At 41.2% G+C, this 17,184-nt stretch overlaps 1 protein-coding gene across 1 annotated transcript in view; it reads right to left on the minus strand.

Moving 5' to 3' along the window:
* The window catches only part of LOC129710532 (lissencephaly-1 homolog), a 116,992-nt gene that overhangs the window by 33,789 nt on the left and 66,019 nt on the right, over positions 1-17,184 (minus strand). Inside the window, exons 3-5 of the mRNA XM_055657569.1 lie at positions 5,708-5,792; positions 1,889-1,963; positions 539-745 (exon numbers count right to left, since the gene is read on the minus strand). Coding sequence (XP_055513544.1) covers positions 539-745; positions 1,889-1,963; positions 5,708-5,792 — 367 coding nt within the window. The remainder of the gene's footprint in view (positions 1-538; positions 746-1,888; positions 1,964-5,707; positions 5,793-17,184) is intronic.

The following is a 17,184-nucleotide window of genomic DNA, read 5'->3' on the forward strand; positions in this document are numbered from 1 at the left end:
CGAAACTGACTCTCCTCATGGGTCTCAAGTCAGTTAAACAACAGATCAAAGCAACAGGCCAACAGCCTGTAACTGAATCAAATGTTAATTACATAATTGTCTTATGGCTTAAATTTGGCTTGGATGGAGATCTGATAGAAGGTCATAATATTACGAGGCGCACAGATAGAGTAGACAGTCAGTACCTTTTTTTCCCCAGGGTGGAAGTGTCAAAGACTCGAGGGCATGACTTTAAGGTGAGTGGGTGAAAGTTTAACAGGGATGTGTGGAAAGTTCTCATTTTAGACAGAGTGGTGGGTGCCAAGGATGGAACATGCAGCCAAGGATGGTGTTGGTGGGGTCAGACACAATAATGGCTTTTAAGAGTCTTGGCGTTAGGCACTTCGATATGCAGGGAATATGAAGGATTCTGCAGGTAGAGAAGATTAGTTTAACTTAGCATGTCCGGCACAGATATTGAGGGCCAAAGGGCCTGTTCCTGTGCTCTTTATTCCCGTTTCTATGCTCTATAGAAATGTTCTTTCCAAGGAGTTTTTACCTTTATTGTAGCATCCTCAGAAGCTGATACCATGACACTGAAAACTGGATGGAAAATAACTCTTGTGACTGGACTTCTGTGTCCACTCAGGGAATATCTTTCTGGAGGACGAGGGATCCATTCTTTAGGGTCACGTTTTTGACCCAGGGGGCCAGCTGATGTAAATTCTTCTTTTGCTTCATTGAGTTTTGATTCTAATTCCATAACCTGTTGAACAGAAGAAATAAAGATTTTATTTGTAGAACTGAGAAAGGGCAAATTAACGGATATTAAGGTTGAAATTTAGACGGGTAATTGGAAGAGTAAGAGATAAAAGAGATTGTATCTGGAAACTAGTTACCATGCTGCAATGGGGGGGGGGACCATTTTTCTGGTCAGTTTCTATGTCTGGAAGTTTGGACCTTGCTGAGAATCACAGGAATGCAGCATATGTTGAGATAAAGCATTGATAAATATAATGCCTGCAATAGAATATGTCCCTCTCACATGCAAAATAAAGATCTTTTAAATAGTGGACTAAAAACCTTTTCAAAAAAATGAATGCACTGCTTTTTAGGGGGAATTGCTTTGTGTTTACTGATATTTCATTCTGGAAATGTGATTTCCTTTTAGAGATGGGCAGAAGCAAGATGCTAATGAAATTCATAGCTGTTCTCCCCAGCCTACAGGCTGATTTCCATCATGTTCAAGATAGGAGAACGGGTTGAATATAATAATAAAAGCTGCTCCAAGCTTTAAGAAAATCAAGCCTATTCTTTGTCACTGTTTACCACATCCTCAATTCCCAAATGAAACTGAATACTACATTATGACCAAGCAGTTTCTGATTCTGAATCACAAAGACGAGGTTATATCTCCAGGGAAGAATGCAGTGAAGAAAGAAGCTAAATAGTTTAAAGTCCTTAACCTAGATTCTTCAGATGTCAATAGCTCTGAGCTTCAATATTAAATGAAATTTCCTATCTACAAATGAAACTGAAATGAATTAAGAGAGACAGGAAAGTTCATCAATCAAATCTTAATTATGCCACATGCCACTTCAGGAAGGCTGAATTTTGATGAGCTTTCATCTGGAATAATTTATATGCTCCCAGAGAAATATGGACATAAATTCAAGCTTGCATTAATTTTCCAAAAATGCATTTAATAACTTTAGGGGCTTCTGATATTGTCCTGATCTCCGTCAAGGATTGGAGGGGAATTTTACACTCTTGTATTAACACAAGTATCTTTCTCATAAGATAGGAAATAAATAGTCCAATGAGGGAAAATTAAATATAAGCCAAATGTGCGTAGGCCTGATAGCGTTTGCTTTGCTCATATGACAAACATAATATGGTTAGACGTCACCTTCTTCTGTAATCTTATCACGGAGGTCCATTTTTTCTCCAGCAATCCAGCATATTTTTTGTCTAATTCTTCATTCTAGAGAAAAAAAACATGCAAAATAATATTGCATTTTCCAGCCTTATGATAACAAAGAGAAAAAGAAAAAGACATCACATTCTATTACTCCACTGAGTTACTGTTTAAACAAGATTGGTAATCAACACTTTTCAGGCTATCCGCCCAAATCCACACAAATGGTAACAGAAATTTGTGATCCCCACTGTGCTGGAGGATTTCTTTGATTCTGCCAAATAGTGCTTTAGCTGTTACGTTTAAATTTACAGCCTGTACCTCTATGTTTCTTTTTAATGAAGATCCTTTTATGTATTTTATTTAAAATACTTCTGCTCCAACTCGTTTGACAGTGTATACAATCTTACTGATGCAGCTGAGGGGCTTGTGTTACAAAGAGTGGTTGGATAGGCTGGAACCTTTATTCCTGAAGCATTGGCGGCTGCAGAGTAACCTTGAAGAGATGTATAAAAGAATCATATGGGGAGCAGATAAGATGGATGGTCGTTCTTTTTCTCCAGAGTTGGTGAGTCTAAGACTAGGGCGCATAGATTTAAGGTGCGAAGGGAAAGATTTAAAAAAGGTCCTAAAGGGCAACTTTCTCAATGGAACAAGCTGCCAGAGAAAGCTACAGGGCAGGTACAATTAATGTTTATAAGACATTTGGCTGGTGAAACAGACAGAAAAGGCATAGAAAGATATGGGCTTAGAAGGAAAATCAAGCCTGGAAAAACATCTTGATCACAATAGATGAGTTGGGCCAAAAGGCTTGTTTTTACACAGTATGACTCTTATAGTTCTATCTTTGACCCACTCGTAAATGTTTTTCCATAGAGGCCATTTCAATTCTCTTTACAAGATATCTTGGAGGCAAATAAAAAAAAATCAAATAAAAAAATGTTTTTGGTGTAACTTGTATACCATAACTGTTTAATGCAATTGTATTTCTTTTACATTATACATCTGGATGGAAGCCCTGTGGCCTTTTTCATAAAACCTCTTTACATGGCATTTAATTCAATTGCCACAATGGGAGTCTGAACAGATGCTAGTACATTGGCTATGAAGGCAAATCTTTGATTCAAGATGCAAATATTACCCATCACAAAACCAAACTCAAAGCTCAGCTTTGCCAAATGCCTAAAAGTATAAACAAAAATCTGAAAAATTAAAAGAATGCCAGAAATATTGAGGGCAGGTAGCATTTGTGGAAAGAGTAATGTTTATGCTTCAGGACAATGACTTCTCAGCAGAAACAACAGCGATTGCTTTTGAATAATAAACCATTTGGTGTTTTTATTCTGCATTAACATTAAGTGTCCCATGTCTGAAATCTGAAGCACTAGGTTTTAACTGAAATGATTCAATTCACGTTTTTATAAACCTAATACCAGCAAAGGACATGGATAAGCAAGCAGCAGTTTACAGCTTTGGAATTTAATTAGATAAACTTTGTCAGTACAGGCTGAACTGATAATTTGGCTAGATCAAAAATGAAAGAATTAATAATGCTGTGTTAGCATTTTAGAAATAGCAGGTAAAATTAGTTTCTGCACACTTGATTTTGTTTTACTTTTAATTCTTAATGAGTCTGGAGTTTGCAGTTTTTTATATTGCACTTCAGGGGACATTTTAGAGATAATGAAGAAGTGACCCACAACAGCTCTGGATAATTTTAGCATCCACGAGGCAATTTGTTGGCTTTGGTTTATGCCACATGGCCGAGATCATCTGGGGAACTCGAGCACAAATATCAGATGTGTCCGAGATTTAGATCCAAGACTTGTGGATGAGAATCGTGCTTGCTTATTTTGTCACATCACTTAAAGATAAGCTGGTCGGCCTTTTGCATCCCCTGCTTCCCCATTCCCTAAGAAATGAGTAGACTTTCTGCAGTGAACATCAATGTTACATGCAATATTTAAAGGTCCAAGCCAAAAAGTAATTTTCTGCAATTTCCATCACAATCCAAATCAAATACCAATCAAGCTAAACAAAAAATTGCTTACATCAGCTTTTTTTGGGGTATTTTCTTTCAAGAAATTAAATAATTTTGTAGCAACCAATCACACCAGTAGCACATGTTCATATAAATAAAGGGAGAATAAAAGTGGACGGAGTGCACAGAGACAGCCCAAGAACTGTTTGCAGTTTAAAGGAACCCGCCCGGTAGGCCCAGCCCATCATGGACGGATGACACACGACCGCAACCCGCCCGGAAGGTCTGGTTCACCTGCCGTAGATTGAGAACCCCTCGGGAACCCACCTGGAAGACCGGTAAGCAGACCGGCTGCGGGATGGAGTGCACAGCCTCAAAGGTTTGGAGGCTCTGCAGCAGCCTGGGGCTCGGCTGGTCCGGGCGCTTCTCTCCCAGAGGCCTAGCACGTGGACTGGATGCGGCCTACAGCGGCGGAGGACACCAATGGCTACGCTTGGCCTGGCCGACCTTGCCACGCTGCCAGGACAACGGACCTTCATGGTCAGGTCATGATCCCTGCACTTACAACAACTGCGACTTGAAAACAGCACCAAACTGGTGACACTGTATACTGTATTAGTGCACTTCTGCTATACATTTGAACTGTATCTGAGATGCTTATTGAATATGTATCTAAGTGCTTATGTATAGTGATACTTGTATTGCACTGTATACAAAAATGAATTTTGATTGTACCTCAGTACAGCACAAATAAAGTACCATGACCTTGGATGCAAGATCCACAGGGGGAAATTTACAAGACAAGCTACAGTAAGTCTCAATGGTAAAGCAGCCATCTGGTGCTACATATGAAACATACAAATAACAGGCTAGCAAAGATGACCATGTTTAGATGGGGTGAAGCTTTGAAATAGGAATTTGAAAGCAAGGATTAGAATTTTAAACTAAATTCAATTGAACACAAGGGACCACAAATATAACTTGAAAAGATGAAGATAAAGTATGCAGGATTTCATGTTGCCAAATTACTTGGAAAAGTAAAATGAAGAAAATTAGAAGTTTATTTTTGATGAAAATCGTGTTCATTGTGGGAGAGGGGTTGAAATTGACACCAGCAGAAGATAACAATAGAGCAATTATGGGATGAGCCAATGACAGTTCATTGAAGATTTCTCTTTTCTAAGGCAACTTAATGAAGCAAGCAAAAAGATTGTTGAAGGAGTGCAACTGCATGTAGCAGTCAAAATAGCTTAACTGTTTCTACTTTCAAGAAAACTAATGAAGTGATTATCTTTTTGTATTTGTGGTCTCTTCACACATTTCCAATAAGAAGCTAATGCACCATGTTCACAGGCACGCTTCAAACTCCAGAGAGCTTTTTAAGAAAGGAATTAAGCACGGAATCAAGGTCCCCCCAGTAGCTATGGATACAGCTGCCTCAACAACACTGATAGGAAAGGTTTAGAGGGATATGGCCAAATAAGGGCAGATGGGGCCAGTGTAGATGGAGCATTTTGGACGGCATGGACGAGTTTGGTCAAATGGCCCATTTCCATGTTGTATGGTTAACACGTTTAGTACTAAAAAACTTTCTCTGGAGAGGGCAAAAGCTGAGCGAAGATTTTGAACTGAATTCCTCCGAGTCATGAACATTGAACATTTCTCTCACTTTCTCTGCAACTGTTCGCCACAATGAAAACGGTCTCAGCTCCATCTACATTGTGTGCAGGCGTATCCGCTGCTTACATGCTCAAGAAATGCTGAACACCAACATCTAATTTCTCATATCTGATCAGATTTCTGCAAAATAGCAAACCAATTTGACTTACCATATCTAATTCCGCCTCCTTCTTAAAAACCGAATAAGCCTCTTCATAGCCATTAGAACGAAGATAGTCAGCTATAGCTCGATTTCTGAAAAAAAAGTGGCATTTTTACAAAAGGGACAAAATTAACCACCTTCTACTCGGCATTGTCATTCATATCAAAATAGTGACATTTTAAAAATCACCAATAAATCCTTCCAAGAATCCACAGTGTCTAAGCCAATAGTAGTGGGAAGTGAAAAAGTATAAAAAGCACAACTGCAGGTTGTTTCCATACGTTTTCCCCTTACTAAATGTTGCTTTGATCAAAAACTGTGCTACAGACATACAAATAAAGCAAATAGAAACATGTTATCCCATGTAATGTAATGGCCTACTCACTACACCTCAGAACATCTTTTACAGACCGCGAGCAATGACTCAGGAAATACTAAGCATCACATTTCACAATACAATCTAACAGTGGTATATTGTACATTGTAAATAAACACTTGACACAATTGAAAACAGCTAAGGAACAAGAGGGATTTTCAATGCTTCCATTGAATAGTAAATAGTGATTGCTGATTAATGGTTAGAATGCTTTTACTTTCAATTGAACAATCTAGCCACTGGGCTCTTATGCGCAGAATACGCCAAGGTCGATGTTTGGCCTTCACGTTGTTTTTTTGTAGGGTTTTTTTTGCAAGAATAAATGTTTTGTATGAAATGCAGTGTGTTGAATGAATTCCTGAATTTGTAAATGTGCCCGCAGCATTGAATCACCTCCCGCACTCATGTCACCCTAGCGGGGCTACATGCCCTTATTCAATATTTAATGATGTTTTGCAATACACATATAACATTTTCCAGTGAATATTTATTGTTTATTTTACCGCTTTCAGTGGTTTGCTGCTCAAAACTGGCATTTTTAATGACAATTGTCCTTTATGAGCAGTTTTTAAAAAGTTCTAGCCTTCAATCCTCTTAAATTAAGTTAGAATGGTTGAAGTTTTTATTACTCCATTCATGTGACGATTTACATTAATTCTCAAACTGCTTTATTGCAATCATGCTTTTCTCTTATGTTCTCAAAAAGAAACATAAACTTGTTAAAACCACTTGACTAAAAATTAATGCTAATTGTGGTATTTTACATTGATGATCAAGAATAAAACACTTTCCCAGAGTGAATTTTAGTTACTTATTTACTTTACATATAGTCAGTAAAAAGAATTATTGTGCAACAAAGCTGAACAATCTTTAATATTAATCTTTTTAATTAGGTGCCACGTAGCAAAAAGATGTCAAAACACACTTCACAGAATGGGGATTTAGTTCCCGGCTTTCTTCACAGATGTGTTAACAAAACTTGCTGCCGAACACAAGGAGGTATTGAAAGAGACTACAAAGTTTGGTCAAGTGATAAAAACTTTCGAGTGGAATGCAGGAGTTTAGGAAAATAATTTCAATGCTAATGGCCGTGGCAATTTAAATTGACCTCTACCAATGGGGGATCAAGTTCATGAATTACAGAGTTTATGGTATTACAGAGATGAAGGTTGAAATCATGATTTGAAAACTCAAACGAGATTTCAAAATCAAGACACCAATTACTGAGTAACCAGGAGTCAGTGCAGGTCAATAAGCACGTTGTTGATATATGAACATGAACCTGTATAGATAACAAAGGCTTGAGGACGTCAAAAAGATAAGCCAGAAATAGTTCAAGTTCAATATGATAACAAAATAAGGATTTCAGCAGCAGGCGAGACAAGTGCGGCTGTGTGGTTAAAGCAGGAATGTGGCTATCTAATCCAATCTAAGTGAAAATAGAAGTGTGGTCTGATATCAGAATTCTGGTGAACGTAATAGCATGGTTGGAAAACGTCTGATTCAGCTTCCACCGTCAGGAAGAAGGAGGGTGCGCGTGATTCTAGTAATCTAAGTATTTGGGGGAAATTTCTGGTATTTTATTTGGCGTCAGAAACTTATAATAACTTAGAGACAGTGAAGAAGTTATAAGAGGTGACGTACAATTGGGTATATCTGGATAATTATATTTTTTCATTAAGGTTTGGATTTCATTCAATTGTCATTAATTATAAAGTGCCAGATTTTGCATAAACAAATTGCATAAACTTAACCCATGATATTTGCCCCATTAAGTCAGTACTCCTTAAGCCCACGGCCACTGGCAATGTTTATGACTAAGGAATTTACTTCTAAATCTTCACTCAGCTTTTACCCTCATTTCCTCAATCCTACAGTTGGAAGCTTGAAAGATTCCGAGCTTGCAACCACAGTTTCCACCTCAAGGTACTACTAAAAAGACCCCCTCCACTGTTGCCAAGGTCACAAACAATGCTGCAACATTTATTCTTCGAAACTTTCAAGCACTGTAAATTTCCAGGTTTGGTAGAATACATGTCAGTAAAATCAGTGAGTGGACATGGGGGGGGGGGGGGGGGGGGGCGGGAGGGGGGGGAGAGGAAGAAAATTCAAAAAATTTTGAGGCATTTCTCTCAGGATCTGTTATTTAAAATTAGCACCCTAACTGAGAAGCTGCAGGGGTACTGCTTTATAGGTTCAACTCTCTTAAGGGCCTGTCCCACCAGCATGCGACTAGCGCGACCAAATGTGGTGGCTTGAGGCGTACGGCCTCGCGGGGCCGGTCCCAATTCCAACCGCGGAGCCGTCTGGAGTTGTGCGGGGCTGGTCCCGACATCATACTCACCAATCAGCTGGGTAGGAGGCGGGCCGACTGAATTTGAACGTCACACGGCATCGTGCGGTTACATCATCAAGCAATAGCACGCCGGGCTGTGACGTCATCGCGCAACGCCACGCACTAGGCGTACGCCGTGAAGACGCTGCGTAAGCCCATCGAGGCGCTGCGTACAGCCTCAATGCTGCTGCGAGCCGACAGGCCGTTGTCGGGTTTTTGGGCAGTGTCAGTTTTTCGGAGCCAAGCGCGATGTCGGGACCAGCCCCGCACAACTCCATACGCCTCCGGCGATCGAAGTGGGACCGGCCCCGCGAGGCCGTACGGCTCAAGCGACCACGTTAGGTCGCGCTAGCCACGTTAGGTCGCATGCTGGTGGGACAGGCCCTTTAGTGTTTAGTGCCCTTTAGAAGAACAAACCCTCATTATCTGCCGACTTCCTGCCAGTGGATTCATGTATTTGCTAGGTCAGCTATGTAATACTGAGATTAGTTGGTAAATGTAATGCGATCCTCCATAGCCCTCTCGTGGTGTTCAGTATTCCTATTTGCTACGAGATGGTTGCATTGTCGTCTGTGCTGGCAAATTATTAAACAATAGTTGGTGTGAGACCAATCACTAAAGGGGCAACAAAGTAGGATAAGTGGGACAAAAGTGGGTAAGTCTGTATAGCCAGGAAAATACGTCCAGTGTGCTTTTTAAGCTGAAATCTGCTCAAAAGCTGAAACCGAATTAAAAGGTGTTATACCCACCAGAGATTAGCCACTACAGATTATAACCTTAGCTTCATTGCCAGTAGTCTTAGAGGTGTGTGTTTTCTTGATAGCCTTTTTTCTCACAAATAAGGACCTAGTGTAATCATCTGCATAATATCAACATGTTTGTAAAAGTGAACACATTTTCATCCATCCCTATTTGTCCTCAAGAAGTCAAGGGTGATCCAGCTGTAGTGGTGGATTTTGCACTGAACGCTCATTTGTTGCAGTAACATAAGTTGCTAGTTTTGAGAACAATTTTGAAATTTACAATGGAAAATTGTACACGCAAATGCAGCATTCTTTTTCTTGTTATTTTATTTCTCTTAGGAAGGGGAGCTTAAGTAGAATTCCAAATATAGTCTCTGCTTTTATATGGAAACTACAATTAAATACATGCTGAAAACACTCAGGTCAGCTTTTTGTTTCAATTTAAGATTTTTAGCACTTGCTATTCAATTATTTTAAGACTTTCAAATGACATTTATGAAGAGAAATAAAATTTCAAGAACCAGCAGTTCACAATATTCTGTACTGTCACTGATGTCACACTTGACCATGAGATGAGTTTCAGATCACAGCTTTGTGCCATCAATAAAAGTCCCCATTTGTACTAAAGTAACATTAGCTAACTCAGTTCCTGCCTCAGGTCATCAGCTGCTGAACTCTCATCCATATCCTTGTCATGTGTGGTCTGGACCATTCTAAAGACTGGTTATTTCGCCAAACATGTTCATACAAAACCTTGCCGGCCAACTATCCACTTGCACCAGGGTCTATTCACCCATCAGCCATGTGCTTGCTGGTCACCACTGTTACGTTTTAAATTCTAATCCTTAATTTTTAACGTCTCAAGGAACTCATCCCACACCATTTCAAATGTTGTTTAATCCTAAAATCAATTCTATTCTCCTCAACACTACTGTAGACCATGCTTACAGACCTACAATCAGGGCCGGCCTTAAGCCGATTTGACCGATTGCTCCCAATTGGGCCCCGCGCTTAAGCGGGGCCCCGCATTAATGTTCCGTATTTCGTAGGGGAATACGAATTCTCTTTGTTAAATCAAGATTTTTTTAAATTTGCCATCCGGATTTGTTTTAAACGAGCATGTATAACAACCGCTGCACGGCCATCAGACACAAACGATTTGTTAACCAGCCTGGCCCGCTGAGTTCCTCCAGCACTCTGTGTTTTTTGTTTGGCTCTGAAGTTGAAGGTGGCTCAACGGTACGGGCAGCGGTTCTGGGGAGAGGGTGGCGTTTCTGGTCGAGACCCTTCTTCAGACAATCACAAGTACTCTCACCAACGCGAGTTCAGTTCAGTCTGAAGAAGGGTCTTCTCTCCAGAGTCGCTGCGCTGCCTGTCCTACTGAGTTACTCCAGCTTTATGTCTATCTTCAATTTCAGAGAATTACAATTTCTCACGGGGGGCTTATAACGTCTCTAAACCCCTCTGGGACCCTCTGAACACCTCTAAACCCCCTCTAGCCCCCCCCCCCCCCCCCCCTATTCCTCTCTAAACAATTCTAAACACACCTGAACCCATCTGAAGCCCTCTAAACATCTCTAAACCGTTTAAACCCCTCTAAACTAGGAGGCTGCAAGGTGACTTGGATAGGCTGGGTCAGTGGGCAAATGCATGGCAGATGCAGTATAATGTGGATAAATGTGAGGTTATCCACTTTGGTGGCAAAAACAGGAAAGTAGACTATTATCTGAATTGTGGCCGATTAGGAAAAGGGGAGATGCAACGAGACCTGGGTGTCATGGTTCACCAGTCATTCAAAGTAGGCAAGAAGGTGCAGCAGGCAGTGAAGAAAGCGAATGGTATGTTAGCATTCATAGCAAAAGGATGAGTATAGGAGCAGGGAGGTTCTACTGCAGTTGTCCAGGGTCTTGGTGAGATCACACCTGGAGTATTGGTACAGTTTTGGGCTCCTAATCTTGCCATAGAGGGAGTACAGAGAAGGTTCACCAGACTGATTCCTGGGATGTCAGGACTTTCATATGAAGAAAGACTGGATAGACTCGGTTTGTACTCGCTAGAATTTAGAAGATTGAGGGGGGATCTTATAGAAACTTACAAAATTCTTAAGGGGTTGGACAGGCTAGATGCAGGAAGATTGTTCCCGATGTTGGGGAAGTCCAGAACAAGAGGTCACAGTTTAAGGATAAGGGGGAAATCTTTTAGGACCGAGATGAGGAAAACATTTTTCACACAGAGAGTGGTGAATCTCTGGAATTCTTTGCCACAGAAGGTAGTTGAGGCCAGTTCATTGGCTATATTTAAGAGGGAGTTGGATGTGGCCCTTGTGGCTAAAGGGATCAGGGGGTATGGAGAGAAGGCGGGTACAGGATACTGAGTTGGATGATCAGCCATGATCATATTGAATGGCTGTGCAAGCTCGAAGGGCCAAATGGCCTCTACTCCCGCACCTATTGTCTATGGTTCTTTGACTGCGTCCAACTGCTGTCTGTTTCGTTGATCGGTTTGCTAGATATGAACTGTTTTGGGAGAGAAAAATGCTCACGGCAGACCAAACGTGTTAAACAGAAATTGGTCAGATATTGAGCTTTACACAGTGAGAAATCATATGAAATAATCACTGAATTTCATTTTAAATGAATGTACCTGCATGTTATACTGTTTAGTTTGGAGATACAACCAGATAGTCTGGTTGATACAACCAGATTAGTTTGGAGATACAACCAGATAGTCCACTGAGTTCGCACCGACCAGCGATTATTGTTACAGATTTGACAATTTTATTTGGCGGCCAATCAAATGCTGTCTCTAAGGGGGTTGCATCCAATCATCAACAAGCTTGCCTTAAAATTCCTGTCCAATCAACAAATAGGTCTCCTCCCGTCCAATCAGCCGCTGTCTCCAAGGACATTGTGTCCAATCACATAATTAGCAGCTACGGTAAAGGTTGGAAGCCAGCGGAGCTACTGACAGGCAAACGGGAGGGAGCAGGAGAGATTCACACAGTGTATAATCCATAGCACCTAGTGTACAATTTCATAATATATACTAAATAACTGGGCTGACACACCTTGGCTGGGAATCTGGGGTTCACCAAAATTGTTCCCAATTGGGCCCCGCACCCCCTAAGGCCGGCCCTGCCTACAATTTAGAATGAACCCCATACTTATTAACCTCTTCATCTTACTTCTCCTACAGACACTCCTGAAATCCAGGTTTTGGAGCAACTTTTGGAGCATCGACAAGTATATATTTTGAGTATTGCACAGTAAAGGAAGAGCGAGTACGCGATATTCTTAATGCAATGTTCTTTTAGCCATTTTGGTACCTAGTTAGTTTGATAATGCTCCTATGAATCAGTTTGGGATATTATGTTAAACTGATCAGGTTGTTAAAATAGTAATTTACAGCCATAGGTTTTGTCTTTATACTGGCCAAAACATTGTAATCCATGTATTGGAAGTCTTTTTCCCAATACTTGCTCTTGAGTTCTCATTCAACTAGAATCCATGTTCCCCAGAGATGCTGCCTCAGCATTTTGTTTTTCTTTCAACTATCCAAGATTCAAGATTCAATTTAATTGTCATTTGGACCCCTTGAGGTCCAAACGAAATGCCGTTTCTGCAGCCATACATTACAAACAAATAGACCCAAGACACAGCATAATTTACATAAACATCCATCACATCGCTGTGATGGAAGGCCAAAAAAACTTATCTCTCCACTGCACTCTCCCCCCCCCGATGTCAGAGTCAAAGTCAAAGCCCCCGGCTGGCGATGGCGATTGCCCCGCGGCCATTAAAGCCACGCCGGGTGATGCAAGGTCGCACACCGGGTCTTGGCGTTAGAGCCCCCGGCGTGCGCTCGCAGAGTCCAGCGGCCATTCCAAGCCGCGCGGGGCGGTGATGTCAGGCCCCGCTCCAGGAGCTCTTCAACCCCGCAACTCGGGCGGGAAAAGTCGCCGTTGCGAGAGCCCTGAAAAGCGGTCTCCCTCCAGGGACCCGCGGGCTCCCGGTGCCGCCGTCCGCCAGACACGCAGTTGCAGCCTCCGAATCTCCGGAGGTCGGGCCGCAGCAGCAGCGGCGCTCCACCACCGCTCCACCCGCTCTGGACTCGGCCAGCTCCGCGACGGTGAGGTGAGTCGTCGGCACCAGAGCCCCCGGTCTTCTCCTGTTGGAGGCCGCTCCTCGTTGCAGCCCCAACGACAACGGAGACCCGACAGAAAAGGTCGGGTCTCCCGCGCAGGGAGAGATTTAAAAGTTACCCCCTCCCTCCCACCCCACCCGCACACCCACACCCCAACAAAAAATAACAAAAACTACATAGAAACATAGACAAAAAATAATAAAAACGCGGACGGGCTGCAGAGGCCGCTGCTGACGAGATCCAGATCACCACCCCGTGAAATAAAATATTTCTCCTCATCTCCCATTTAAACATTCTACCAATTAATTTAAATCTATGTCCTCTCATTATTGCGTTGAATGCACAACTATGTATACCTGCAAGTTGAAAAACATTGACATTCATTTAACTGTTGGTACAACCATTTAGATTGTGATGCAATTCAATTCTCATTTTCACTGGAAGCCAAATTACTATTTGTGGATCTTTTAGGTGCATGGTATGTGACTGCAGAAGAATCATTGCACTGGAACCTAATGTAGCCTAGCAGAGGTACATACATTTGTTTTACTGGCAAGGTGGCTGCACAGCAATCAGGAGTAAAGCCAAAGTCAATGTTCTCTCCCCAAACCTAGGAGAAATTAGATGACTGTTCTGGAGCAGAACACTTTTAGTTTGCACAGCTTGACATTTCCCCTTTCGATTTTAAAGTGAACAAAGCTCTTTTGATGAGACAATTTTGTAAACCTGTTTCCAAATCCCACAAATGTAAATATTTATGATACCTTTAAACAGTCTCCCAAGGTGTGAATAAATTAAACTATTCAACTGCTCAGTTAGCATTTCTCAACAGGGTTGTCAGATTAATGCTTACTAATAATGCAAGGGATGTCAATGTTCCCCTTTGTTTTCTAAAGCAAACCATATGTGGAAATAAATATCAACTCCATTGAACAGTGCAGTTTTCCCTCAATTACTGGATGTGTTAATAAACCATACCAAGTCAGTAATTATTTTGTAGGTGTTTACACATTACAGGCCAATGGTCAGTTTCGCCAAACAATACAAAATTCTGTTCCCTATTAAATAATCTGAGGCAAATATTTTAAACCCAATAATGTTAAAGCAATACTTTGTCAAGGTCAAATTAAGGTCAATATACCATGCTTTGGGATTTACTGTATTGACATAATTTTTTTAAATCAATATTTGTTATTGTATCAAAATGGTTCAAATAACTATTGGAAATCTTTTTTGTTACATTAAGTTTAATGACAAGTTCCTCCTTATTACATGGATATAACTGTGAAGTACATGATCATCATTTTAAATTCTAAGCCTTTTCTCTTTAACATATTTGAGGAAGGACATTCCCTAATTTGAGGAAGGACATCCTTGTGATTGAGGCAGTGCAGCGTACATTCACGAGATTGATCCCTGGGATGGTGGGTCTGTCATGTGAGGAACGATTGAAAAGACTAGGCTTGTATTCACTGGAGTTTAGAAGGATGAGGGGGATCTATAGAAACATATAAAATTATAAAAGGACTGGACAAGCTAGATGCAGGAAAAATGTTTCCAATGTTGGGCAAGTCCAGAACCAGGGGCCACTGTCTTAGAATAAAGGGGAAGCCATTTAAAACTGAGGTGAGAAAAAAAAATTTCACCCAGAGTTGTGAATTTGTGGAATTTCCTGCCACAGAGGGCAGTGGAGGCAAAATCACTGGATGGATTTAAGAGTTAGATAGAGCTCTAGGGGCTAGTGGAATCAAGAGATATGGGGAGAAGGCAGGCATGGGTTATTGATTGGGGACGATCAGCCATGATCAATGAATGGCGGAGCTGGCTCAAAGGGCCGAATGGCCTCCTCTTGCACCTATTTTCTATGTTTCTATATTTGGCTGAAAGCCAGATAAAAATCCAAAGCCTTATACAGGGCCAATTCACATAGACCACAAGTTCACAGGACTTGTGGATTGTGGCTTTAGCCACAGATCAAGGTAGATGGAGATAATTTCTAACAAGTCAAATTTCTTGCTGCTGACCAATATCCAGTTACACAACTGCTGTAAAGTTCTTATAGAAATGACAGGCAGAAACAAGATGAAGGTCAACTACACTCGTCTCAAAGTTTCGAGGTCTCAATTTTTTTGTCCTCAGCAGGAGCATCTCGAGAGAGTAAAGCGTAGGGAAAAACTGTCACAAAACTGCCCCACATTACTGTGCCTTCAGCATTTTTAGAAAACAATCTCTTTTTCCGATTTCATGGCACATTCCTCATTGAAACCACACAGGAAAGAGGAATTTGGCTCATTGTTCAAAAACTATTTTCTGCTCAAAACCTTGTACTCGTTTCCACAGTTAATTAAAAAAAAACAAAAGCAGTCTGACACCAGCTATTAAGATAGTACTGTTAACTTCATGGGCCTAAACATGACCAGTAAATCCTATACTGCAGTGTGCAATGATGATTCCTTATCACCTCTATCAATTAAGGAGATCATGGGACGAGAACTAAAAGCAATTAAACAAATATAAACTTGCATGCTGCATAGCTATGGAACAGGAATGTGGTGCACATATGCAGCAATTCCTTGGTTCTAATTTGAAAAATTCAAACTAAATCCAAATTCAAGACATTTCCCAAAGATACTGGTGGCATTTCATTCCAACAGCAAAAATCACACAATAGCAATAAGCGAGTTCAGAATTCCGACTGTGCATGCCCTGGTCAAAGGTCACTATGCATAAACATTGCTGAAAGCAGTGGAACTGTGTACAAAGAGACCTTCATTTCTTCTGTTTTTTCCAGCTTTGATTCTTCTAGGTAAGAAAATACTGCTTTCAAACTATGAATTAATTGTATTTATTGTTCCTTTGTAAAAAAACTAAGATTATTTTGTTGCTTTTTGCTTTATGTTTTGGTGAGTGAGCGACATCGTGCTCATCCTTGGTCAGGGCCGGGTCTCCAGATTGGTGGGCGCTGTTGAGTTGTTGCTGGGCCGTCCACGCCCTCTCCTGGATGTTCAGTCCCTGTCAGGGGGCGGCCGGTGCGGGGAGGAGACGCTGGCTCCGTGCTGGCTGTGGGCCTGGGGCCGCTGCTGTCGTCGGTTCCGGGTTGCCCGGGACGTTTCTGTCCGCCCCCTGGGCGGGGTTGGGACATTCGGGGGGTGCAGTGGCAGTGGCAGTTTGGCAGCACTTGCGGAGCCGGGGACCCGGGTTCGATCCTGGCTGTGGATGAAGCGCGGGTCTGTGTGCTCGCTCTCCCCTGACTCCCACTCGCATCTCTCTCGCTGTGACACTTTGGTCTCCCGCTACCTGTTCCTTTTGGGGGGGGGGATGAGGAGTTGACCATTTACTGGAGTCTCTCTGGATTTGACAATTTCTTTGTTCATTCATATTCATAGATGAAGCTGAAGAATTCCATTGCCTTGAAATTAGCAGAATAGTGAAATTCGATTCAGAAACTATCATCGTTCTGTTTCAGTCTGGAAAAAAGCGATAAATTATCTTCTTTATTCATGATTTATGGTCACATTCTAGGAAAATTAATGTATTTTCCTAGAATGTGACCATAAATTATGAATAAAGAAGATAATTTATCGCTTTTTTCTTTATGGTGAATGACCTTTGACAAATCCCATGATTCCATGCGTTTTTTGGAATACCGAATTCGCTTGTTGCTGCAAATTTTTAAAAAATGTGCAGCCTTTACCTGAGCTTTATACATGTTTTTGTTGCAAATTAGTTTGAATCAATTACAAATGGAAATACTTCAATTCTAGGAATAGTGGAATGCAACAGAATTGAAGATATTTTAACATCAACAATATTACATTCATACTTTTTAAATCTGTATTTTTGTTGTGTTTAATATTACTGATCCATTTGCATACTGATCCAGGAGG

The sequence above is a fragment of the Leucoraja erinacea genome, chromosome 28, assembly GCF_028641065.1.
Source record: "Leucoraja erinacea ecotype New England chromosome 28, Leri_hhj_1, whole genome shotgun sequence".
NCBI classification, from domain to species: Eukaryota; Metazoa; Chordata; class Chondrichthyes; order Rajiformes; family Rajidae; genus Leucoraja; species Leucoraja erinaceus.